The 27,212-nt window shown below is 34.0% G+C and overlaps 2 protein-coding genes across 2 annotated transcripts; both read right to left on the reverse strand.

Annotated features, from left to right (window-relative positions):
• Positions 1-4,640: 4,640 nt before the first annotated feature.
• Positions 4,641-15,127, reverse strand: LOC128162363 (excitatory amino acid transporter 1-like). Its single transcript, XM_052825523.1, has 8 exons — positions 14,245-15,127; positions 11,360-11,402; positions 9,574-9,673; positions 8,970-9,150; positions 8,318-8,551; positions 7,493-7,687; positions 6,443-6,577; positions 4,641-6,289 (listed from the first exon to the last, which is right to left on the reverse strand). Exons 1-8 carry the CDS (start codon positions 14,799-14,801, stop codon positions 6,121-6,123), a joined length of 1,614 nt encoding a protein of 537 aa, XP_052681483.1. The 5' UTR covers positions 14,802-15,127; the 3' UTR covers positions 4,641-6,120.
• A 2,295-nt stretch (positions 15,128-17,422) lies between these two features.
• On the reverse strand, positions 17,423-26,886 carry LOC128162401 (neuronal acetylcholine receptor subunit alpha-10-like). Its single transcript, XM_052825593.1, has 8 exons — positions 26,551-26,886; positions 24,639-24,707; positions 23,949-24,097; positions 22,394-22,438; positions 20,227-20,336; positions 19,179-19,717; positions 18,320-18,510; positions 17,423-18,103 (listed from the first exon to the last, which is right to left on the reverse strand). Exons 1-8 carry the CDS (start codon positions 26,552-26,554, stop codon positions 17,756-17,758), a joined length of 1,455 nt encoding a protein of 484 aa, XP_052681553.1. The 5' UTR covers positions 26,555-26,886; the 3' UTR covers positions 17,423-17,755.
• Positions 26,887-27,212: the final 326 nt, after the last annotated feature.

A 27,212-nucleotide genomic window follows, 5' to 3' on the forward strand; every position in this document is an offset into this window, starting at 1 on the left:
ATTTAAAAGTAAGGCTCAAAAGGGAGGTTTTTGTTAAATTGATACGTTGGTTACACGTGTAAATGATAACTTTTGTTTATGCGAATGATCAAAATGCAATTTTGATTGTGTAAAAATAGAAATCCACGTGTTGGACTTGGCGGCAGTACGATAGCCCATTGATGTAAGAACTTAATCCATTTTAAGAGAGCGAGAGAGAGAGAGAGAGAGAGATGGTACCTAAGCTCGGTCGAAACTGTTGCTGCATAAAATGCATGTTATCTACAGAAATTAATGGTCAAGTTTGTTATGTGGCATACATGTGCGCGTAGGCCATTTGTCAATGCTTGCAAAGTCAATCGGAATTCTGGAATCGATCGATATATAATGAGAATTTTAAAGATTTATATTTTAATGATTTATCAGATTTTGATTTTTTTTTTCATCCCTCCCTTCAATTTTTTTATCCGCATTGATAGCAAATCGATGTTTCAAATCTCCAAAGTCTCCAGAGCCTTGTGAATGTACTTTAAGACTGTGAAGTTATATCCAAAAGCTTTGAGGGAGATACATGTAGCTCTTTTATCAAACCCTCGGAATGAACTTTTCCCCCCGGAAGGAAATTAAAAAGGGGGCTAGACTTATCAAAAAATCTTTACCAAAAAAAAAAATAAAAATCCACCAGGTCTTTGGTCACTTTGATCATGGCTATGTGTGACTTTGCAAAAAAAGACCTCCCCTTAGCCCCCCCCCCCCCACCCCCGGGTCCGACGCCTACATGGATTAAAAAAGCTACCCGGGCTATTCACAGTCACTGGGTAATGTATAATATTATATTATCATAGTGCGGGGAATTATCTTTTTTATAAAAAGAAATTTATCTAATGCCACGTAGGGCGCCTGCATGAGATTTGGTGTGGCCAGTTGCATCTCCGACCCGCCGTAGATATATGTGACTGTCATTTTAAAATTCCCGACCAAGGACTAGATGATGGAAATTTTTGGCGTTCACTTGTAAATGTCCAAAGTGACCTGAATATTGTGACATGCACGTGACGAGAGGTTTCGTATTTACGAAAGAGTTTCATGGAGCATGACGGAATAAGGTATTTAACGACATCAGCAGGGCAGAAGTGTTGATTCAACAGAATTTAGAATCGACGAAAAAGCAATTATATATAAAGCTACGAGCTACATGTAGCTTACGATAGACACTATCCCTAACTAGCTATGATAGAATTTATAAACTGGACTATTGCATTTTGTCTTATACGCATGGTATACTAGTATGAGGGTTTAAACGATAGCTGAATCCACGCTCAGCTTTGCGCAGATCTTGGCAAAAAAAATAAAAAAAATCAAAAGTTCATGCATTCACTAGGTCGCAGAACGCCAGACTGTATAAAGCTTGAATTACCAGAAAATTAGATTTTACTGCGCGTAGCAAACTTTAATCAAATATATTCTACAAGATTCACACTATATGAAAATGATAATCTAATATATATTGTTCGATCATTTACAAAAATGAACTCAATCATTTCATATCATTTTTCGCAAGTAGCGCGATTCTTTAATATTGCATCAATTTCGTTTTCAAATGCATACTTAAACATATATATATTGATGAAGATATTACACACAAAGTATGCACATATATCCTAACGTTAACTTACTAAATACGGTCAGGAACAATTAAAGAACAGATTTTCAGAAGGGGCAGAGCACAACTTGGAGGACCAAACTGGTCTGAACATTTATTTATCTAAAGTGAATATAAGATTTTTTTCGTATAAAAAAATTTGCAAGGTTATATGCGATTGGTACAGATACATGTAACCATCGCTTTGCACATCAGGGCCAAAATCACTTTATTCATAATGTTAGTACTAGTATATATTACATGTAGATATATGTATTTAGTATATTTGCGGCGGACTCTGGACCCTGCATGGCTCCAAGCAAAATGACGGACAGCGCATATTAAGCTTTAAATAGATTTATGTTGAAAATTTCCCTATTCCTCCTCTTCTAAAAATCCCCATGAACATATAACCTGCATGGTCAAGGCTAAACTATATCAAAATAACAAAGTACTTAATATAATATTTATGTGTAACCATTTTTATCAAAAAATGATAACGATACGCGAGTTCTGAATATGAAGAGATATGTATACATTACATTACATGCTCATATGTACATTTAATAAATATCATATGTTATATACATATTACATTTATGATATAATATCATCATATTATTTTTTTTGAATATGATTGAATTGCATGGTTATGATCACTCTCCATTTTTTATGTTAAACATAAGATCCGCGCCATTTAAAAAAAAGAACTTTAGTTAGTTTCATCGCCGGCTGTTGTGCCCCGGACCACTGCAAGTGGCGCAGCACCTATTGGCTATCTGGGGCACGGAACACATTGAGGTCTGTAGAACCCGGATGTAGTATTCAGCCACCTTGTCACATGATATGTTGAAAACAGACAGATCTTCGCAATTTGATGACGTCACGCCATGGTCGACTGAATTCTGCAGACGATCAAGATGGTTTTGAAGTTCTGCATCGTCTGAAAGTAAAATTGTTTTAAAATTTTTACATAATGACCTGAAATGACCTTTTCCCTATTCAATCCCACGAAATCCTCAAATCATTAATTTTAATGTTCTTAGATTAACAAAGAACAATTACAATAGTTATTCCAACTTTTTTTTTTTAAACAATGAAATGTTTACTTTGGAGATTCATGCGGAATACAATGCAGCGACATTGCAGAAAAAAATGCATAGCAAGATTTATAATAGTACAATCACACTCGGGACCCCCTACCTCGACCCCCCTGAACATTTTCTACATCCGCGCATGTTGCCCACACCATAATGAAAATTCATGCGCTTATCAGAGAAGGAAACGCCACAATTGCCAGTACCTGTCTAAATTTACCACTGAGACATCTTGAAAAGTATATATCTATCTTCATGATTGTAGGTTCACTGGAAATTTAGGTATTTATGCAGCTAACAGTACATTCAAATCGCAAAAACTTCAGCAGCAATTTGAGTATTTTATAAGTGACATACAATTTTAAGGGAATATGAATATGATATATTTAAAACACTTCCGTATAATTCAAATATTATATTACAAATCGGGGCCCCCGAATGCATTAATAATTTGTGTACATGTATTAATGATTCGTCTATCAATATGCATTTGTAATACAGTAGTGCATTTTTAGCTCTTGTTAACGATGACATAACCCATTTGAAAAGCTTTTGATGGTTAATCAATTTATACAACCCCCAAAATTGGGAGGGGGGCGAGAGCGAGTATTATGGGTATCAGCTGATAAATAATATAACCATAGTCCTGATATGAACAAACTCTCAATCTGATAGAAATTATATCCATATCACCAAGATGATACATATGTATCTTTGTGCACATCTAGGGAAAAGGAGGGGGGTGGGGGGGTCAAAGGGTTCGGACCCCACTGAAAGTTATAAAATTCACATATAAAAAACATATACCGAAAATAGGACTTTGACACCCTCACCCTTAGCAAACAAAATTATCTCCCGAAAGCCCCCTGGAAAACATTTCTTGACCGGCCGCGCATGATATCCAAAGACTTAACTAAGCAATGATAAGAACTGGTTGTTCGTCTTTTCATTATTATAGTTATAGAGGAATTGTTCTAAAACAAAATTACACTAACCTGCAAAGGCCAGACAGAACAGACCCACAAAGATCAAGAGGTGAAATTGGAGAATTCTCATGATTTCTGTAGTATACAGTTAGGATTCAGATAGGCAAAACACATGTGTACAGGATCTATCAACAATGGTTTCAATAGTACGGAAAACCGTTAACAATCGCACTTTATTTTTTAATCTCTCGGATTAATAAGTTTTACTAATCCCTCTTGCAAGATCATTTATGTTCTGATCTCGAATTAAATACCTGGGAACGAGTCTTAATCATCTTTTATCGATCTCGATCTTTGCTTAGTACATGTAATACACCTAACATATAGTTGATTGGTCATGCGCAGATCTAGAAAATTTTTCAAGACGGACGGAGGTCCGAGAGATATTTGCATTTGCCAAGGGGGGGGGGGGGGGTATTTTTCCGGACCCCCTTTCCCGACTCCCTAGATCCGCGCATGGCTGTTGAACATGTGCATCTGTGCTAGCCAATCCAAGGAGTTCTGTCCCCGCTACTCTCCTCTTTAATGAGCAGCAGATCAGAAACCCTTGGCTAGCGAAGATGCATGTATTAATGATTAAACAATTCCATCTCTAAAGACACAAAAAAGAGGACTATGATTCATTTGAGGACAATATGAAATAAAAACATAAGTAATAACAATTCTTTCTATCTTTTATTTAACACTCAGTCATTTCAGAACAAAAACAACTTAACAATGCCATATAGCAAAGATTTGTTACAACAAATACATGTACAGTGAGACGTTTACAATGTTTACATTACCGCTACAACCGAGTGCTTAAAAATAAAACAAATATACACGCGTGGATATATATATACTGAAATATGTTCAAGAACGAACATAATATCATTTCAAATTCCACAGTCATTTCGTTTCTTAGAATAAAATGAACCCAAACTGGCTGGGGGGGGGGGGGGGGGGGGGGGTGCTTACAATGTAAAATAGTTATCGTTCTTGGACAATATGCACAAGTAACTAGTACATGTACTATATATATATATTTTTTCAATACGGTGACCATTCTTATGATATACGTGTAGCTTTAAAGGAAAAATTCTTCATTTTAATATACCACTGAGATAACATACTCGTCTTGAAAGGGAAAATACATACATACCGAAAAAATTCTGTTCTTGATCTTTCAAAAATAAACTTTAAATGTTAAAAAAAAACAATAAATATGTCATTCAGTCAGATATTCAGTATTTTAAGTTTTAACATATTGAGTATATATATTTGTGTTAAAATACAATATATGTACGTAGTTGATAGAAACCAACTTTGTATTTCTCATGTTTATGTATGCGCACCACACTTTCTGAATACAGTTCCAGTGCAAGGAGTTCACGTGCGACACAATGTAATCTTTGTATAACGTACACTACGTTGTAGGTCACGTGCGACACAATGTTTCCTCTGTACATGTATATCTTACACTATGTGTAACCCGGAACCTTAGCCATAGCAGAGGAAGTCACCTCTATTGCTCACTATTTCCTGATTAGATTTTCTTTTGTTCACTAATCTTGTGCACACATTACCATTGTTTTCGTTCAGTTCCGGATAAAAAGATAGAAACAGAAAAAAGATACATATAGGTATGACAATTCAAAATCGTGTCGTGTGTAAGTGGTTATTCCGATTTAAAAACTACACAACTAAGACGGAATTACTAGATTAAGTACTGTAAACCGACCTTTATTGGAGATTAACATGAGATAAACTGCATGGTTCGTGGCGACTAACTTTCGCGACGAAGCATCATCTTCACGCGTGTTTGCGGCGACAATAATTCACGAAGACGAGGTTCTCGCGAACCTCGTGAAAATATTGCGCACGCGAATAAAAGTTGGTTTTCAGTAATCATCAATTCAAGAAATTCATTATGTCGAAAGAGAAAGAATTATGTTCCAATTGTCTGTGTAGACCAAATATACTTACGTACATAAGCATGTGAACACCTTTCAACTTACTACACATGCATATATTGTGTAGGCTAACACTATTCTATACAATGCTACATGTATCTATTAGTAAATCAGAATATAAAATTACATGTCAGATACTAGATAAGAAAACATAATCATAATTGTTTTTCATAGCTGTGTATTTAATGTCTCAAGCTTACTGTCCCCTGAATTGAATCACCAGCAGAGATCGAGACATCTTCTTATTAAAGTTTCAAATTTCTATAAGTTAATTGAATCTGATGATTTTAAGTCCTCGAGTTTAATTTATATAAAAATTTATATAAAAAACTTTTGAAAACTTGGACATAAAGAAAATAGCCAAGTGTAAAAGTTTTGGATGAAATGTTTTTCAGCAGGATGTTTCGATTAATAAATATATAAGATGGTTTTTTATGGTTTTTAGTTGAATTTCAACCTATATTTTACACTGCTGTAATGGCGTCTTTGCCGTTCGGAATATCAACTCGTACGAGGTTGAGATTGTCAGTTTTGTCTTCGTTGTATCCCGATAATTCGTCCTTGGACAAATGATAAACAATGCCAGCCCCAATGCTGTCTCCAACTACATTTGTCATGGTCCGGAATCGATCCCTGTAAAGAAAACATGTTTATATCCGTCAAAATACGTCTCTTAGAAAATATTTTAATGTAAAGCAATGGAGCAAAGTAGTTAACTATTCGGCTTTTGATATGAAACAATTAAAACAGTTTTTTCAAAAAAGCAAAAAAACAAAAACCACTTACAGGAACCAATCAACAACAAGTATCAAGGTGACGTCATCAATTGGCAACCCGACAGCTGCGAGAACTATTACCATGGTAACCAGACCGGCTTGCGGAACGCCTGCCGCACCAATAGAAGCCGCCGTTGCCGTTATACTGAAAGCAAAGATTGAAAGATCTGTTGTAAATATCAAGGACTGTATTTGGATTTCAGAACTGAATGAATATACACTGTGCTATATAAAATTTGTTGGTACATGTAATGCATTATAATTATTATCAATTTTTAACATGCAATACGCAAAAAATCTTTGATGGGGACAATTTAAAGGGGTCTCTTACTGCATACAGGGTTATTTTCGCCCCGTGTAATTTTTGCCCTTTTGTTTCGCCGCGTCTTGAATTCGGCAAGACGCAGTTGTGTCGCCTATAGTCTGTCCCTAGATATTTATGCTGCACATTTGGACAATTTTTTATAAAAATACACTTACCTGTGAAAGAAGTGCAATTGAAATAGTTGAAAGGGATATTTTCCAAGATAATTTCATTGACACATTATTATCTTTCACTCGGCAAAATTCACAGGAACGAAAACAGATTCCTTACGGAGATTTATAATGGGGAATGTTTACATCTTTTCTCCATTCGGAATACACTTGGAATACATCGCGCAATATTTCAACGTTATCATCCGGGCTTGCTGCAATGCAAAATCTCCGTAGACATCACATTTTTTAGCATTGTATTGAAACCTGATAAGCTAACAGGGGCGTTTTGACTGAGAAATCTTGGAAATTTTTCATACTTTTGAATGAACATCGTTTGAATCCTGAGGTATTTATAAATATCAAACAATTAAGCCAAACGTGAATCCAAAATATCTTGGGACAGAGTATAGTCTTAAATTCGCCCTCTGAGAATGAGGTCGAAAGGGGCGAAAATAAAACGAGGACGAATATTTCCCTGTATACAGTAACAACATAATTATGTGAATTTCAAAGAATGAACTTTTATTGATACAGTCATGTGCTAGGAATATATAAAAAAGAAACAACTGAATTAATTTGGTACCTGATGGTCACAATCTGACCAAAGGACATATCTATGTCGTTGACTTGACCAATGAAAAGGGCAGCAACTGCTTCGTACAACGCTGTGCCGTCCATGTTAATGGTAGCGCCCACGGGAACTACAAAGCTGCTCACCCTCTGGTCGATTCCATTTTTCGTTTCCAAGCAGCGCAAAGTTACTGGCATCGTTGCTGAGCTGAAAAATCAAATTTTGATTAATAATTTTATTAATAAGTTCATTATTAAGTTTAAACTAAATATTTTAATCTCAACCAAAAACTGCCGGTGTACACCTAGTATTACTTGTTTTAATAATTTCATAAGTTTGCATTTTAAGGACACCGCTACGATGGTTGTACATGTATAACTTGTTTATGCAAAACAAGTTCCCAACATTTTTTTTTTCAATTAAAAAAATAAATAAATAAAAAAATAAAAATAAATAAATAGATAAACATTTTTGATATTGTATTTAATAGAATATATTGATGTTGAAATGATAATAAATATTTTTTTTTAAATCAATATTGTCGGTTTCAGTTATTGAAATATGTTGAAAAAAATGCTGGAATGAAATGTTAAAACGGTATTTAAAAGAAAATTAGTTTGTAATTAAATGAGTCATTTAGTACAGTATACCGTGGAGGGAATCGGCCATTAAACTATATCTAACATGGATGGTATGTCTATAGATGAAATTCAAATATACTTGACAATGTATTTCTAGTACATAAAGCATGGCAATGGAGAATACCACTTTCATTTTAAGCCTGTTTCAGTGCTGTGCAAACTATAACTTTCCACTGATCAATCGAAATCAACGTACCTGCTCGAGGTGCCAAAGGCCGTTGCCATGGCTTCCAGAATGCCTCTTAGAAACACGTACGGGTTCCGCCTGGTGATGACGAAATACAGCAGTGGGAGGAGCACTCCCCCGTGGATGGTCAGCCCGAACAGCACGGTCAGGAAGTACAGCCCCACCCTCGTCATCAGTACCCCGAAATCCTCCATACCCACAATCTTACCGGCGATCAGGAAGGTGATTCCTATTGGGGAATACCTGCAAGGGGGATGACGTCACGGAAATACAAATGATGTCAGGATTACAAAACTACACCATTATGATAACTTTTTTTTAAACAAATTATGAAATATGCAGCATAATGAAAGATACACCATGAACTTTTTTTCAATTTAGGTTTTATAATGAAATGAATGTTTATTTGTATGCTACTTTGTTTTTCTGTTAATAAAAAAAAAATAATTATTTTATGTAGGTCATACAGAGTCATCTGAAATTGTCATGTTTTGAATCGTAGATTGGTATGAATCAAGAACTCGTGGGCACAAGCACGACCATTATATTTTCACTGGAACCACTGACTAGATTTTACGTACTAGCACATGTACATGCATACTATCAAAACGTACATGTGTGTTTATAATGTTATTAGTAATGTTCAAATGCCAACATTTACCATATGAAGACAACAAAGAGTTTCATGGTACAGTCTGTGACGCAGTTACAGAAATGGAGCAGGGGCTTCCCCTTGTCCCCCATTCTGCCAATGACGATCCCAAAACAGACGGAAAAAACCACCAGACCGAGGATGTTCGACTGACCCGTCTCTCCCTTGGAAGGTTCAAGGGTCACCGTCTCTGTAAAATGGAAGAGGTGTACAATGTCTCCACATTTGGCAACGCACTTTGAAAAAAAAATAGCACTTTGAAAAAATAAAATTTCAAAGTGCATTAAAACAATATCAACGCACTTTGATGTGGGACCAAGTTAACATATGAGTCGATTATAATTAAATGAGAGAGAATTAAATGAATGAGAGAGAGAGAGAGAGAGAGAGCGCACACAATATATTTTACAAAGCGAATATAGATCGATAATATTTTTCATGTATACATGTATTCAGTAAAAACACTCCAGCAAGACATTTGAGAGAAAAGGAGAGTAAACTATCATTTCTCTTTTCATTTTCTCGGTAATTATATGTGATGGCATTATATTTAGGAAAGTACATACATGTACAACACGCTTCTTCGAATTCTGTTTGCACAATGTATACGTACCTTTGAGTTCAAATGTTTGGTTCATCATTTCAGAGGTCGAATTTTCGTTGATGAGTGAAACGTTTTTCACAGTTTTCTTTTCATTGAGGTCTGTTCTGTACTGTTAAAGAAACCCAGGATATATTTCCTTATATTTGTTCATAAAGATATAATATTGATTTTTAAATCCTTTCTAATATTGCATTTGATTGCTTTTATAACCATTTCAGAGAAATACATGTATATGTGCATGAATTGTACTCTTTTTAAGAATTAAACATTTTTAATTCTGAGTTTGAATACATGTATATATATATACATGACTGTATATAATATGCATAGTAGACGCTTTTGTGTAAATGTTGGTTTAAATTTTCAGATGGATTGGTAGTGATTTTACTGTTTAATTATCAAAATTGTCACCGATGAACGCAGTCTGAATGATTAAAATCATACATTATTTTACTTTCATGTTAAATACTGAAATCTGATTGGTTTAGACGCAGTTGGTAATCCGCTCTATTACCCTCAGCGTTAGCAACACGCTTGGCAACGGGTTACACTATAAAAATAGTGCCTGTTTGGGAGGGTAACAGTTCAAATTGACACCCCGAGGAAACCATTGTCAACCGACGCGAAGCGGAGACAATGGTTTCCTCGGGGTGTCAATTTCAACTGTTATCCTCCCAAACAGGCACTTTTTATTTTATTATACTGAATGTCTTAATTTTAGAGAATTTTTATATTGCTTTTATATAGAAATGACGTGAATTATACGGCGAACCGTAGGCGCATAATTTACGTGCATGTAACAATTCGTTGTGTTACCCGTTGCTAAGTGTGTTGCTAACGCTGAGGGTAATAGAACGGATTATCAACTGCGTCTAAACCAATCAGACTTCAGTATTTATAGTCTGTCCCAAGATATTTATGCTGCATATTTGAACGGTTTTTAATAAAAATACACATACCTGTGACTGAAGTGCAATTAAAATCGATGAAAGGGAAGATTTCCAAGATAACTTCATTCACACATTATCATTTTTCACTCGTAAAAATTCACAGGAACGAAAACAGATTTCCTACGGAGATTTATAATGGGGAATGGTGACATCTTTCTCCATTCGGAAATACTCGGGACACCTCGCGCAATTTTTCAACGTTATCATCCGGGCGTCTTCATCTCCTTAGCAATGGAAAAACCTCGTAGACTTTTTATTTTTAGCCGTGTACTGATACCCGACAAGCTAGAGGGGGCGTTTCAAAGAGGAAATCTTGGGATTTTTTCATATTTTTGAATGAACATCTTCTGAACCAAGAGGTATTTATAAATATTGAATAATTTAAGAAAATATGCGGCAAAAATATCTTGGGACAGACTTTAACATAAAAGTATAATAAAACGAATTGTTACATGCGCGTTCGGTTTGCCGTAGAATTCACTTTATTTCTGTATAAAAGCAGTAAAATTTTCTTTAAAATTAAGGCATTCAGTATAATAAAATAAATTTATAGTGCCTGTTTGGGAGGGTAACTGTTGAAATTGATACCCCTCGAAAACCATTGTCAACCTCCACTTTGCGTCGGTTGACAATGGATTTCTCGGGGTGTTAATTTCAACAGTTACCCTCCCAAACAGGCACTATTTATATATTGTAACCTCGATCCGTTCCCTGTTTTTTATTGTCGCTACACGATGGAAAAAACAAAGAGCGGATCACAAGTCTGATTTTAATCAGATTGCGATGAACGTGAATTATTTTTATTGGCCAATTTCCAAACATTTTTATTTAAACCATATACTCACCCCTGTATAGCAAGCAACAATAAGATTATCCGGAAACATGTTTCTGTAACCGAAAAATATGAAAAATTACAAATGATTCAATTAGTGTTAGATGTTTCATACTTTTTGAAAGAAGAAACTATAATCAACGACTATAAAATATTAATAAATTCTTTGAATGTTTACATTTATATGGCATAATATCGCTTACAATTTATGTAAAAATTGCTGATCTGATACATGTAAAAAAAAAAAACCTTAAAACGGCTAGGGCGCCTACATTCTGTGGTATAGTTGCTGAACTTATTTGATTGTTTGCGATAATGAATTTTTGAAATCGGTTTGTCTGTCAACGAACGATTTGCATTTTGAATGCAACCAAAAGCGATTTCGCAAATGAGGCCCTAGATTGAATTGTATACATTTACTTAACATATTACTTCTAAAAGCTTCCTGGGGAAAGAGAAAAAGTGAAAACAAAACAAACCAAAAGGGTGGCGATCGAAGTTCGCCCTTTTATTTAATGTCAATAGCAGAGCCTCAAATTCTAACATCCAGACTACACATTGCGTCTAATATCCGGAATACTACGTGGAGTTATTGAATGACAGAAGCTGCGGTGCGATTAATTAGTCGATTACCTCAACTTTATGGGGATAGTAGATCAATAAGCAGCTTTTAAGTGATAACCAGCAGTCGAGGGCCGCAGTGAATTTGTGAGAATGATCGATCGAATTTTTTATTCCCGGCTTTTTGGTGTGCTTTTTGATCGTAAATTTTTTTTGACTGACAAAAAAAAAAATGCATGAAAAGTATTCTGAGAAGAAACATCAAGAGTAATAAATAATATAAAAAGAAAAAGTGGTAAAAAATCTCCGCAAGTTTAATCTAATCAAAGCTAAAAAAAAATATCAATTTTTATGTCTTATATAAAACAAAATTGGAGAACTTATTCGATGCAATTACGTGCGTTCTTGAAAATAACGGTACATTAAATTGTCAAGATGGAAACTGTTTTTATCGTACGACACAATGAAGCAAATCGGAATTAAACGACAATTCATCAAAGCCAAATGAAGAAACACACACTTCACCGTTGGACTCACGTCACATAAATAGCGCTCAACTCCTGATAATTTCGATAGACAGAGGCAATTTACTTTTTTCACTTCTCGACTGGTCGTCTTTATTAGTGTATTTAGAGCGACCCCTTTCCGTGCTTTCTGTAAAACAAGGACTCGATTTATTGCAACTGTAAGTTAATTAAACTGTACTACATAAATGCATGGTAGTAATAATATGTGCACCCTGGTTGCGCGTACATTCACTGGTATTACAGGCATAGACGCATTAGTACATGTACATTGTACATAATTATGTTTAATGATGTATTTGTTGAGATTTACGTGTGGAGAGAGAGAGAGAGAGAGAGAGAGAGAGAGAGAGAAAGAGAGAGAGAGAGAGAGAGACAGACAGACAGACAGACAGACAGACACAGAGAAAGCCACACACCAAGAGAGAGAGACAGACAGACAGACAGACAGACAGACAGAGACAGACATACAGAGACAGACATACAGACAAGAGAGAGAGAGAGAGAGAGAGAGAGAGAGGTGCACATAGTTACACTCAGGCACAGTCAAGAGGCCACGATGAATAATTCAGCGAACATTTGCGTGTTATGAGGATATTTTAGAGTAAGCAGGTCAGAACCGATGTAGATGCTACTGTACGGACGAGATTTAATCAGCCAAGGAGAGATTTTCTCTAGCAGCACCTGTACAAGGCACAAGGCGGATTAAAAATTCCATTAATAGGTGATCATGCCGAATAATAAAGCTTCTTTTGTGCCGAGCAATGCACGGAAACTTGGTTGGATGGCAGAATAGGAATCTAATTCATTGCAGAAATAACATTTCTTTTAATTGTTGTTTTTAATCATGGATTTTTTTTAAAATGATTAATGTCATAATTGAAAAAAGACGGGACTTTTGGCCTTGAGTAGAACGTTTTGAGGCACCAAGTACAAAATAATAAAGCCGTGTATTAAATTTACAATCTACATGTAAATCAATTATAAATAAACTACAAAATACTTGATGACGTAATTTGTAGTTCAAGACATTAAATATTCACTCTAAGGAATACCGTAGAAATCATATTTTGTAAACAATATGCGTAGAGATATAATACATCTGTACATATAAGGATCTCTAAAAGATATCAAGCCACATTTAAATACTTTACCGCAACATTCAAAAGAAGAACAAAGTGCAACGAGTGAAAGACCAAAAAAAAACTGTTTGGTGGAAATTGCAGTATTTACGTGTATATCTGAACCATTTAACTTTAATCGCTGGTTTTTACAAAGATTAACAATCTCTTTTGAGTGGGTTTTATAATTAGTTTTGCGTTTAAAATTCCAAGAGCCGCTATATCAATGACACACACTGAATTCTCGCTGTCAGAAAATGGAGAAAATCCTAAAATTACAACCAACTTCCAGGGCCAATTCTTGTCTCTGCGCAACCTTTCACAGCGCAAAAGTTTAATTGAATTTTTTGACATCCTCCATCTTGATACGTTGTTCCATGTATAATATTCACCAGTTCCCTAACCTCATAGCGCTTCAGCGCTTGCAAAATATAATTAACTTAGGCATTTATAAGAATTGCAAAGGTATTAAGTATTTAGTTAATCTGTGTGATATGCCTATTACCAAGTACGGCAAACAGTTTGGATTTTATCTACCGGAAGTGTTTATAAACCGTTGCTTAAAGAAAAGCAAAAACCCAGGGGACGGGAAAATGGTCAGCTTATTGTCATGTGGAAAGTTTGATTTGGTTGAAATATATTTTGAAACTTAGACCACCCTATTCCTAATTTCATGTTTTGTGCTAACTCACCTAATGAGATCAAGAAATGTATCCACTGAGTTTAGTTTTTTGGCTTCCCCGTATCTAGGGATCTCGGTCTGGTCGCCATTGGAGCCTGGACGAATTGTGACGGCCATTATGATCCCAAGGATGACAGCCAACATCGTAGTGGTCCCAAAATACGCCATCGTTCGGAGCCCCATCTTGCCGCATGTCTTAGCATCAAGTCCCGCGATCCCGCCAATCAAACTTGCAACAACCAATGGAATGATCAGCATCTTGAGCATGCGCATTAACATTTCTCCCGGAAATTGTAAGTACATGATTTCTCTTTTCGTTAACTGTCCTGTAGCTCGAATCCCGAACCCGATTGCACACCCAAATACTACTGATAGTAAGAGAAGAACCAGAATAAGGTTTTGTTTTAATCCTTTCACGCACAGGTGTAACATATTGGTCCCATGTCTTTGCTGGTACGAGCCCTCGTTTTCGTACAGAACTTGAGTGTCATATTTCGCAGATGTGTCGTTGCTACAGAGAAGTTTAGATTCTGGATCCACCAGTGGTTTTGGAGGTTTGTAGTCCATATTGATATTTGACTTTTACCTTATTCCCCGGAATCTGATTTACAATTTATCTATACATAAAAGTATACAGACAACAGTTTGTTTAAATGCAATTTTTTTAGTTTACTGATTAAACAATAATATTAGTATAGCACCTGAATCAGAGGCATTGGAATTATCCGAATGTCGTATCCAAGATGAGAATGGACACTTGTACAAAAACATACAAGGTAGATACAGGGAGAATCTAATTAGATGCGCATGCGCCAGAAAACAAACTTCTCCATCAATATGGAAATACTTATTTGCTTCTCTTCACTGGGTAATGAATTGCCTCTAAGAGTAAATCTACACAACAATATAGATGGACCAAGGTATAGAGCAAAGGAGAGAGGGAGGCTTTCAGGGCAGAATCGATGTGAGCGCATTACCGACAATATCCCGGCTCTTACCTCAACAAGAGAGAGATATTTCCATCGACCACCATCACACAGTATTTGTTTACAAATAGGGGATATATTGAAAAAATAGGAAAGAAGTCAGACCAACGCTCACATCAGAGAGAAAAGATTTTTAATGAAAAAAAATTGAAGTAAAGCTTTATCATACTACACCGAAGAGACTTTATTTTCCAAGAGGTTTTTTTTTTCATTAGGAGCTCTTTGATAACCACGAAGGTTCAGAAACCTTTTCTGCAAAGGAAAAAAAAATCATATGTCTAAAACAATTTTATAAACAAAGATATTAGATATCACCATCAAAGAAATATTCTATTCTTGCAACTTTTTCAAAACAAATTTGTTGAATTTTTACAAATCAAATCATTATACATTTTAAAACATCAAAATATGATACCATAATTTTTGAAATCATTAAGGACCTTGTTTATTAATGGCGTAGAGAAAGGAATATGCGGGCCTGTTTTCATCAATTCCTAAAGAATTGCAAAGTTGTCTATTTTGCAAGTTTTGATTCATATAATTTCGGTTTCTTAGAGGACACAAAGAAATCCTTTTTGAATTCATTTGTGTTTTCTTGTAAATGACATTGGCAATTGTAATAGGTTGTGGATAAGTTAAAGAACAGCTTTCTTTCATTTGGTTTTACGCTAATGTTTTGTCAAGGAATGCAAATTCTTCCGAAGACGGGCCTATTCCAAAATTCTGGTTTTTTCCCCCCACTCAAATGTCTTGACATTACATTTTTGGGAGGCTTCATTATTTGGTCGACATAGCATTTAGTGCATATATCTTGCACTTTGAATTTAAGGGCATAAACAGGCAACTTTGTTGTTTAAATAATAGCGGCCTTTTGCTCTCTTTGTCTTCCTTGCTTCAAGCTAGGAAGAATTGTCGACTTGAATTGCTGTTTGAATTCGTATGAATTATACATATTTATATCATTTTTTTTCTTTTAATACCAATGTTGATCACTATAATTTTATTGCTGAAACATGAACATTACACAGTTTTTTGTGTTATTCGAACATTCGTTAAGTAAATCGAGTTTCATTATACAGAAAAGGTGAAGAAATATAGTGGAATATCATCATATAGTAAACTACAATTTTCGTTTCAAAAATTCATTATTTGATAAAAACAACCAACATATATATAATTGCACGAAGAAAGTTAAAACTATATAGATATTCAATTTAAAAAAGAAATACATGTAATATCATCATTTACCAAAGTCAAATTCCTGAATAATTGTTTGCAAGTACCAGATCAAAACACAAGTCACTTTTACTAAAATTGATGTCAAATCATGCAAAAAAGTTCATTGGACTGAGATTTTAATGAGAGTTTTATATAATATTTACATATAAATACATGTACATGTACATATTAGATGAAATGATTAAAAAAGGAACAAGTTCTACGTGATAGACTATACATTCCTCTAACTATTTTTAGAATCGGTAGAACAACAAAGTAGTGCCTTGAAGCAAAATACTTCCTATACTTTCAGAGGCTAAAAACATGTATTAGGACAATTTAAATCAGAATGAATGAAACATGTCAGAGGGGAGGGTTTACAATTTTAAAAGCAAGTGTCAATATTGAATTATCATTTGAATGAAAGAATTGGATTTGTTTGATGTACACCCTTTCCAAGACTGTGAAATTCCCTACTTTTACTTTCATTTTCAGAGTTTTTCAATACAGACGCATTTTTCCCGATAACTAATTCGACTTCAAACCACGAAATTTTACCAGGAGATAGACAATCTTATGAGCTTTTATTCAAGAGGTCCCGCGTTGCTGAACGAAAATTAGGACCGGAGCTATGAATCCTAACGTTATCATTGCCACCTATTAGATTTCGTGGTTGTTCAATTTTCGCGGAACTTGTGGGTTCTTCTTATCGACGAATTAACGTCCTCCACGAATTAATTAACTATGGTTTTAAAAATCAATTTTCTTCAGTAGGTATATTAGCATACACGAAATTATGTTCCCACGAACATGTAAATTTTAAGCTATCCACGAAAATTAATGACTCCACGGTAATACATTTGCAAAAGATGAAACTGCCACTCACGGAAGACACAAATGAACCCCCCACGAATGTTGAAGATAATAAAACACGTCAATCCTAGAGGCGTAAGAAGACTTATCCCCCTTAATCAATAAAGTATGTATAGAGAAAATTGTTTATTAAAATACTTCTATTGAAAATTTAATAAAGTATTTTATAGATAAACACATAAAATACAATTATGTATAATGATATACCATGATCAAACATGTATGGTCATTAAGTATCATGATAAAATATTGTTGACAGTGCAAAACAGATTTAATTATATTGTTTGCCTTGCGAAAGGTCTTTCTGAGAAATGAGAAACTAACACGATAGGTTTTACTTTTTGTAGTGCGTGCTTTCATTTTGGTTTCCACATCGTGCACAATATAATAAAACAGTTATAGTTCAAACCGGTATATTTTGGTACGTAAGTATTCTGAAAGCATTCATTCATTCTCTGCAACCGGATGTGAATATTCACTTCCGGGAACCAGTAAAGACAACGTAGAACAGATGACAACGACAACGAATAACACCAAGAGCAATCTGTCTATAACGAGGGCAAGCTGTTGCCACTCTAAGTTGATGACGTCACGTCTGTCCTGTTCCGCCATTCTTTGGTCGTTTTTATCAATTGTTTTGTTAACGCGGTGCAATATTCTCACGAATTCCTTCTGACTTGGGTCTTCCATATCTGGCTTGTGACCGAGTCTTGATGGCATACTTCCGCTTCCGTTAGTGGCTGGTGGCGGTTCGCTGTCGTACACAATGTAACGAGGTGAAGGGACCTGTTCCTAAAAGGTGAGTACAGTTTCTTCTATTAAAGTACTGTTTGAATAAACAAAATCCAATTATATTTTGCCATTTTATAAAGTTATCGTCTTAATCCTAACCTTTTTTCGAACTGAGGTCTCTGTTTTCTTACCTTGATTTTTTGATTTTCAGAGAAAATTCAAATTTTTATTTTCTTTTAGCCGAAAAGAATGTTTTTAACAAAAACAATGCCATACCATCCCTTCCTCCGGAGCTACAGGTAGATCAATCTTTAAAAACAACATTTTAGCGATGATCCCAAAGAACACCCGTTTGAGGCAGTAGGGTACTTTGTGACCACGTAAGCCTTTGTGGTGAACATTCAGGGTAAACACATTCAAAGCTGTAGATAGGGAAATCAGGGCGATGGACATTCCGTAATACAAACCTAAAAAAAAGGGATGTCTAATAATACCAGGCATGAAAACATTATATCGTGCAACAAAAATAAAAGAATAAATAGATTTGTTAGTTATGATTGTAATGGACATAAAATCTTGATTTAAGAAATCGAAGAAAAAGTGTCACGTGTTTGGTTTCCTTAACAAACTGTGCAATCAATGACTGTAATCAATTAAATTTAAGTCGTTTGCATTGTTATTTATAACTGGACAAGACGATTATTGTATACATAGATAACTCTTTCTAGAGTCGCCTTATTGAATAAGTTTAAATGTATTAATTATCATGACAAAGAATTAATAGCTACCAAAAAACACAAGTTTTGAATTATGCGTCGTATACATGTACTTTGCACTTTTAAAACTAAACACTTTCCCACTCCGGTATATATTTCTATAAATTTTCTAACTATGGGATGTAATCAATTAATCTCTTTTTTAACTCCCAGTGTAAAACGGAATTTACATCAAAGCAACTTTAAAAGAAATCATCCTTTAATGTAGCAAAATTGAAAATAGCGTTTGTGTTTTTGATTACCTAAATGTCGAAATATGCTACCACTGCTTGTCAAAAAGTATTAAAGGCTCTAAGTTTTCTGTTTATATTTAATGGTATCTTTAATTTCTAGCTTCAACAAATATACGTTAGGTATACCTATTAGGGGCACGTTGTCGGAAACAGGAGGAAGCCTCTCGGCTACAATCATCAGGAAAACAGTCATGGAGAGAAGCGTCGTAATCCCCATAGAAAGTTTCTCACCAGAGTCATTGGGCATATAGAACCCGAGCAACGCTACCAATGTAATAAGTATGCACGGCATGACCATGTTAAACAGATAGAACAGCGGTTTGCGCTGAAATACTAGGGTGTAAGTCATGAAGACGTAAGGTTCGGGGCAACACGTGAACACTACCACGTGACGTTCGAAGCTGAACTCGACGATCTCGAATTCGGAGCTATTGACGTAGTTTGAGAGATCACCGTCCTTAGCAAAGTTTCTTATGTCGACTCGATAAGCGTCGAACGTCCAAGACGCAAAGTTCATAGAACAATTCTGAACATCGAAAGGAAAATAACGCACATCCATTGAACATGAACTTTTGAAAATCCACATCGATAACCACGTGACATTTCCGTTGGCGGACACGATGACATTGGTGCTAACAGACGATTGGGCTGTTCCAACATCAGCACTATAAAAAAAAATCCATCAATATTTATGTACATTTAATAAAAAATACCTGAATATGTTGAATAATACTACATGTACGATGTACGAGTACATGATGAAATATTTATAATCAATTATTTTTCAAATAAAAAACAATGTTCGATTACTAGTAGTTTCATATCCATTACTAAAGATATGCATATAAAAAGTAACCGGTAAGATAACGGAAACCGAAACATTTTCTGTTACAAAAAATGGAAAAAGAAATGCATATCTAAAGTGATTTAAAAACTTTGAAAAAATAACTGTAGAATTTAAAAAAAAACCCGATGGCAATTATCGCAAACTCTCATATATAGCCCTACTATTTCACCTCAACACTACACGACTGTTTATTCTCTGTACAACACAAAAAGTTTCGATTTGCAATCAATACATAGATAAACAATTCTTCGTTACTTTGTTCCGTTTGAAGATAACTACAAAAGTTTGTTAAGCGTCTAAGAACTATTCACCCAAGCTAAGACTTACTTGTCGTACAATAATATGTCCGGAAGCCAGATTTGGTTATACGGCAACCGGATTACTTCGATCCCACCGTATTTCCGCGGATTCCAAGTCAGCATATTGTCCATCCAATTCTGAAAACAGATTTTATTATACAAACGCATTTTAAATATTGTGTTTCTATAACTTACAAATCTGTTGTTTTGACAGTCAATATAGACAAAGCACACGGTTATTAATATGGTTGTACATGAGGGGTTCTACATCGATTCTGACATCATAAATAAATAAATAAATAAAACAAAATGGAGAAATGTATATGAAATGAACATTTATTGTACAGGACGACGAAAATAAAAGGAAAACATCAACGATGCTCTTACGTAATAAGAAGCTTAGAGTTACATTGTAACTTTAACGTTAACTCTAGAGTCTATGTACTAATTTACTGACATTATCTACTGAAATATACAAACAAAATATACAAACAAGATGAAAGAAAACAAAAGTTTCAAAACAGTTTCCTTTGTAGATGTAATTTTGTAGATATATGTACATTACCCTGAATTCCGCATAACATTGATTCATAATATCATCTATCAAAACAAAAGGAGAATGTACATCAATTCAAACCCATTATTCTAGCACTCTGCATCTATATTCATGATTCCATTTCATATGGTTGGTCTTTTTTTATGTATACAACAATAGTGCCAGTAAAACAGCATTCTGCTAAAAAGTTGGTATAAAGATGAGAGAATTAAATATGATCAGTCTGTTCATATGGACGTGTGGTGTAGTCAAACATTTTTCCCGCTTTTCCGAGAAATGTATTAATTACATCATTTTTTAAAACAAATGTATTAACTGAATTATGTCTCCATAACATCAAAGTGAGAAAAAAATTAAACAAATAGAACGACAAAATTACAAGCAAATTGAAAATGCAGTTTTTTTAAACGAATATGAAGAACAATGAATGAATTTTAAAAACAATGCTGGGTGAGTTCGATTTATTGCAAAAGAATAAAAATCATAAAAAAATTTAATGCACAGTTACTGTAAAAATGATATGTATCAAATTAAATGGCAAACATGCTATTTGATATAAAATTAAAATGGACTCGCTCTGTTTCATTTTTATCACTTCGATTTAAAGTTTGCGTTTTTGCAAGTAATCACAAGAGAGCAATATAAAAACAGGTTTGTGTGAAATAAAACACGTAAAATCTGCCTGAAGAAAGGTTAAGATAATTCATCTTTTGTTGAAGACTGATTTAATATAACGCTAAGCATGAAATGAAAACCTTTTGGCTGTTTACATCAAATAAAACTAGACAAAACTCGTTGAATCTTATCTCTGAGTAACAAAGAATTATACGATTCGCACGCCAATGTTTATTGTCAAAGAACTTTTTTCTGCTGATGCGGGTGCTCTCTCTGATAATCCAATTCCAACAGACATTTATACATCGAACGAAGCAAACAAAAAGGGAAATTACTTCTTGTTACATCTTTTGTGCTTTGTTAAAGCATATTTAATGGAAAATCATTGAAAAACATGCGTTTCACATTCACATATTTTTAGGTGGTGATAAATGGAAGAAGAAAATCTCATTTTAATTACAAATAAATTATGTTTTGTGTGCAAAACATCTTGCAAAGCTTTCTGCAATTTTCATTTTTCTTTCTCTTTTTTGTAGTGTCATATGATATCTGAAGTTATTTGTTACGTTTTATCAAAATGCGTTTCTTTAAGTATCATTGATGTTGAAGAAAAGAACATTTACATTACAGACTGTTTGTTGTGCATACGAGTCATAAACACTATGATCTTATATAAGTTAGAATCCACATAATGGAAAAAAATGTTCTTTCATAAAATCTGTTTTCCAGTAAACTAATGTACACATTTTTTTACACGTTTTAACGTTTATCAATTTTTGTTACACTGATGACGAAAGATTCATCTTAAAAAAGATTCATTTTCATGATAAGGAAAAGGTGATGAAAGATTCAAAGTTTTGGTGATTAAGAAATAAACAAAAAGTTTCTTTGACATTGATACAACTTAATTGTATAGTGTTGTGGGCTGTTAATTAATCTACCATAAAACGAAGATTAACGACCCTTCTATTTTTAAGTTGCTTTCTGAGATAATTGATGTAAGAGCATGTGAAAAGAAACTTACCAGATTCAGCCAACAGTTAGTGGTAATTATCTGATTTTTTTCGTCCTACAACGATTAGATAAAAACAATTGTACAATACCAAAAATACAAATACCACTGATCAATCTTCTACATTTTTCAACTTCAAAGACATTTCCAGAGCACGGTTTATTATAATCATTTAACAATTTCTTTTCCCTCCACCTTCTTTGCTGAATGAACTTAACAGTATGAAAATAGGAGATAATACTGAATTTTCGTCGATTGTTTTATGTCATGGCGCAATGTGCAATTTTTAACAAAGGAGCAGTGGGTTCTAATAAATGAAATGATTACAGCTAAAATTGAAGTAAACTGACAACATTTTTTAGGATACTAAGCATAATCCAAATGCTCCAATAATGTTCTGTGATTAAAAACTAATACATAATGATTTTAAAGATATCAATTTAAAAAAAAACCCCACATGAGACACATAATAATTAAAACAGCTAAAAATACAAGCACAAATGGATCTAAAAGAGATACTTGACTAGTAGATAATTTGATAAATAAATGATGTGTTCAAGACTGTTGCATAAAAGACTGAAAACCCGAGGCAATCTATATTACCACTCGAAGGAAAGTATATATTTCACACTTTATAAGCTGTGTAATTTACTTTTTCATTAGTTCCCTACCGAACCTTGTTTTTGTACATTTATCATTGATAAAGAATGGATTTTGGCATTATGAATTGCAATTTAACCCATCCCTCCCCCTACCCGAATGAATTGTATATTGCTGGTACATGTATGTGATTGTTCATGTAATGTGATTATTAAGACGTCATATTTGTTAAAATTCAAGGTTACTGAACAGCTTAAATTGCTGAACATCTCTAGTTTCTATATACCAATAGACATTAAAGTAATTCTGGATTTTTTTAACTACAAAGGAAGTGAATTTTCATATATCGTACAATTTGAGTGAAAGAATTGATGGATTTTATGTTGTCGTGGATTAACTTTACAATAATATCATTCTTTTCATATGTTGATTCTTGATTTGTCATACTAGTATTTTATTTACATAATAATTACATTTAATCCCTACTGTTTAGCTCTGTATCACTGGCGTCGGAAGCAAATTGAAAGTGGGGGGGGGGGGGGGGGCTAGACTAACCCTCAGGAATATTGAGGAAAAAATAATAATTTCCAAAATCATACAAATCCTAACCCGTGGGGGGGGGGGGGGGGGTAGACTAGTATGCCCCTATGACTCCAACTTCTAAGCCCCCCCCCAGGTTCCGACGCCTATGTGTATGGAACAGAGACTAAAAAACTTTGCTACTGCAAGTTATATAAACAAATGTTAATGTAGGATGGAAATGAGACCAGTGAAAGACGAAAGTCGTATACAGAAATTGAGATATTTAACAACCAGATTAATCTTAAGATTATTATCTAATTTACATTTATTGTTTTGAATAATAATAGAGGTGTTTAACTGAAACAAACAATGCAAAAATAAAATAACAAATATCGGGGGAAAAGATGTTGTTTTTTTGTGATTTATACATTAGGTAAAACTTTACCACATCAATGATCTGGGCTAGAGCAACACTGAAGTTGATGGTTGTGGGTAAAGTGTGGTTCACAGAGGGACGGATCCGTTTATCGTATCTGGACATCACGTCTCTGATCAGACGAAACTCGTTCTCATCAGCGGCAGTCAGCAAAAACACTGTAAACATAGGAACTTGCATTGGTTTGTTGTCGAAGTCTGAACGAAATTAAAGAACAAACTAAGGAAACATTTTAGTGAAAGGACCATTGCATCTATGTGATGGTTTTGTCTTGTATGTTTTAAGGTTGCTAAGTTTCTCCTATACAGGCAATGGTTAGAAGAATAATTGATATATTTACTATGGTATAATTTAATCAATTATAATTTCAACAATTAATTTTGAAGTGCCAAATGTGAACAACAACGTCTAACTTTTTTTAAATGTAGAATTGTAAACTTAAGAAAAGTGGTTGACAATCTAACCCCTTATTCAGAAAAAAAATCTAAGACACATCCATCCTCTGAATTCATTTAAAAGATATTGAAATATTTTTGAAGAATACCAAGATTTAGATACATTGTACTTATATATAATAAAACATATGTCTATAGAACTTATATCAAGAACTTATATTCCAAGTAAAGAATTAAAAGAACATTAAATGGGGTAGAAAGCATTTCTTTGGAAAGAAAAAGATTAATTGCTAGTTTAACTAACCTTCAAGAAAGCACCAGCCAAAAAGTATGACAGACCAAATGTTTCTTCCTCTGGACGTTGATATCATGTCTAGAATAAATTATTTGCATGCTATGTTACATGTTTTCCTTTATTCATTTAACAGCAAAATCCATTTACAATTGATAGATATCCAGGATATTAAGACAGCTACATTTATTACAGCTTCATTACTAATAAAACAAATCAAAAGTATTATTATATAATAGATTTGTCGATAGTTTTACCGTATCTTCAAACAAAGTCATTTTAAAAAAAACCACCATGATATCAAGGTTTGTTAAAATAGTGTCAAATCAATGTCTAGTTTTCAGACTTTTCAAATCAATCACAATTGTAAAGAAGAGAGAAGAAGATGGGGAATTAAAACTTATATTCATTGATACACGCAATGTACTTAAATAAAAGAAACCTTGCAACTAGAATTCTCTGGGCTTGGGTGATTCAAAACCGTATATATCAATTCAGAAAATAAACGACGCTAAATCTAAGCATTCTCAAGCAATTGTAATCCATCCCCATTCATTAATGTCAGAGCTTTTTGCATCTTTTGAGAAGAAAATGAACTTAAGGTCTTACAAAAGCGATGGAAATCTTTTTTTGCTTCTTAAGTTGAAGTTGAAATGAACGGTCCATTTCGATAACGATTTTTGGTTTGCCCGAGTTTATTGAATTCAGGCACTTTTGGCTTTGTGTACGATTCTTGAGGCAGTTAACGAATCCGCGAAACTAAGAATCAGGAGGAAAAACAATTTCCTGATGCGAGTTTTGTTGAGTCTTTCACAAATGGACTTTGATGATTGTTCTACCATTACAGCCCTAGGTAATCGCATGGTATGGATCCTGAGGTTAACCATAAAAATGACCATGAAAATAAAGAATAGAAAGGAGTATAAAATTGCACTTTTCTTTGTGACAGGCGTGGGAATGAGATTAGAATGTTTCAAAATGTGCCTTAAAAGAACTCAATGGAAAGATCCCTTATTAAAATAAGAGTTGGGGAAATCTGTTTACTAATTTTAATTATAAATATTATATTATTATACACATACGCGTAAATAAACATGTACACTGATTGTATCTTTTACATTTATGTCCTATACAGAGAAAATCTGTCACCCTTATGTTCATATATAAAAACCAAGACAAAAAAAAAAAACACCAAACAAAAAAAAAAAAAAAAACAAAAAAAAAAAAAAATACAAATTTTAACATAACAAAAACAGCCCACGCAAACGTTTGACTACACATTGCAATGTTGAATGTGTCAATAATCGCTATTCGGACGATAAAATGTTGAACAGATGTACATTGTAATGAATAAACAACAAATTTCTATAGAATTATGCAACAAGCAAGGAGTGTATTTTTACATGTACATATATTATACAAATATCAGACATAGTTTTTATCATAAAGAAATTTCAGACATAGTTTTTATCATAAAGAAATATTTGGTCATTGTTTGGAATGTCATATCATAACTTTTGACGCACACCAGATTTTGATGCTGCATTTAAATAAACTTGACTTGCATTTATGTCTACTTAGGAATTCCAAGCATCATTTTTAGATATAAAAACCAATTTTAGCACTTCTCGTTAATAATATTTAATCATGGTTTCATTTTTATGACAAAATAATTGAGTACAGAATAATGCATTAATTTATACAAAAGAAACCCATTTAACACCCGTTAACCTGTTGTTCACAACATGCAAAAAGGAACCACCCTGCCCTTCGCCCCCCCCCCCCCCCCCCCCAAAAAAAAAAAACTTTAAAAATAATAGAATTAATTGGAAACAAAATTATAAAGATATTGAACTTTAACATTTTTAAGTGCTATATGCATTAGATTTTATCAACAAACTTTCAGGAATAAAATTTCACTTACCCATGATGAATAAGTTACTTTTGATCAATCCTTAGTAAATCTCTTTTTCAGCCTTTCAAATACTGCAGCAATTCTTTTTTTTTCTTTATAATAAAAAAATCCTTCACATCTTCAAAAGCCGCCTTCATGTAATATCGCGTTCGTCTCTTCGCTTCTATTGTCACCAAAACTAATATTTCTGTTTACTTTCTAGTTAATTTATCTTCTTCTCAGCACCTGAGTTCGCACATTAGTTATTTGTATGCTTCATTTGCCAATTTTCCTTCCCATTTTTGTAACCCTCCTTCTTTCCCCGTTTAGCAAATATTGTGTTTTCGTTATTTTAGCTCGAGCTGAAAGAAGAAAAAAATAATACGATCTGATTAGCAACAGATTGCCACGAGTGCTGGGGTTGAGCCGTGTCAATAAGTAACATCTTAAATAACTAACGACTTGGGAGAAGCCAGGGTAAAATGCTTTGTTATCTATAGTTACATCTGTGACCAACCGCAAAAAATGTTGTAATTATATAATGATTGGACGTTTTTTGTTCATAGGCATATAATTAAATTTAATGATTTTTTTCCCGCATACTCTGCAATTGACTCGGTTGTGTTGTATTTTGAACCACCCAGCGTATGAATGGCTATTAAAAAGAAAAGAAAAACGAAAATCGTTTCGCG

Source organism: Crassostrea angulata, chromosome 9, assembly GCF_025612915.1.
Source record: "Crassostrea angulata isolate pt1a10 chromosome 9, ASM2561291v2, whole genome shotgun sequence".
NCBI classification, from domain to species: domain Eukaryota; kingdom Metazoa; phylum Mollusca; class Bivalvia; order Ostreida; family Ostreidae; genus Magallana; species Magallana angulata.

Excerpts from the sequence above, each read along its gene's own strand:
- LOC128162363 (XM_052825523.1), bottom strand. The coding sequence starts at position 14,801 with ATGGACTACAAACCTCCAAAACCACTGGTGGATCCAGAATCTAAACTT. Across the intron at positions 8,552-8,969 it reads CTCTTTGTTGTCTTCATATG|GTATTCCCCAATAGGAATCA; the intron begins GTAAATGTTGGC and ends TCCCCCTTGCAG. Across the intron at positions 7,688-8,317 it reads GCCTTTGGCACCTCGAGCAG|CTCAGCAACGATGCCAGTAA; the intron begins GTACGTTGATTT and ends TTGATTTTTCAG.
- LOC128162401 (XM_052825593.1), bottom strand. Across the intron at positions 22,439-23,948 it reads TAGCCCAGATCATTGATGTG|GACGAAAAAAATCAGATAAT; the intron begins GTAAAGTTTTAC and ends TAATCGTTGTAG. Across the intron at positions 19,718-20,226 it reads GACATATTATTGTACGACAA|TGCTGATGTTGGAACAGCCC; the intron begins GTAAGTCTTAGC and ends TTTTTTTTATAG.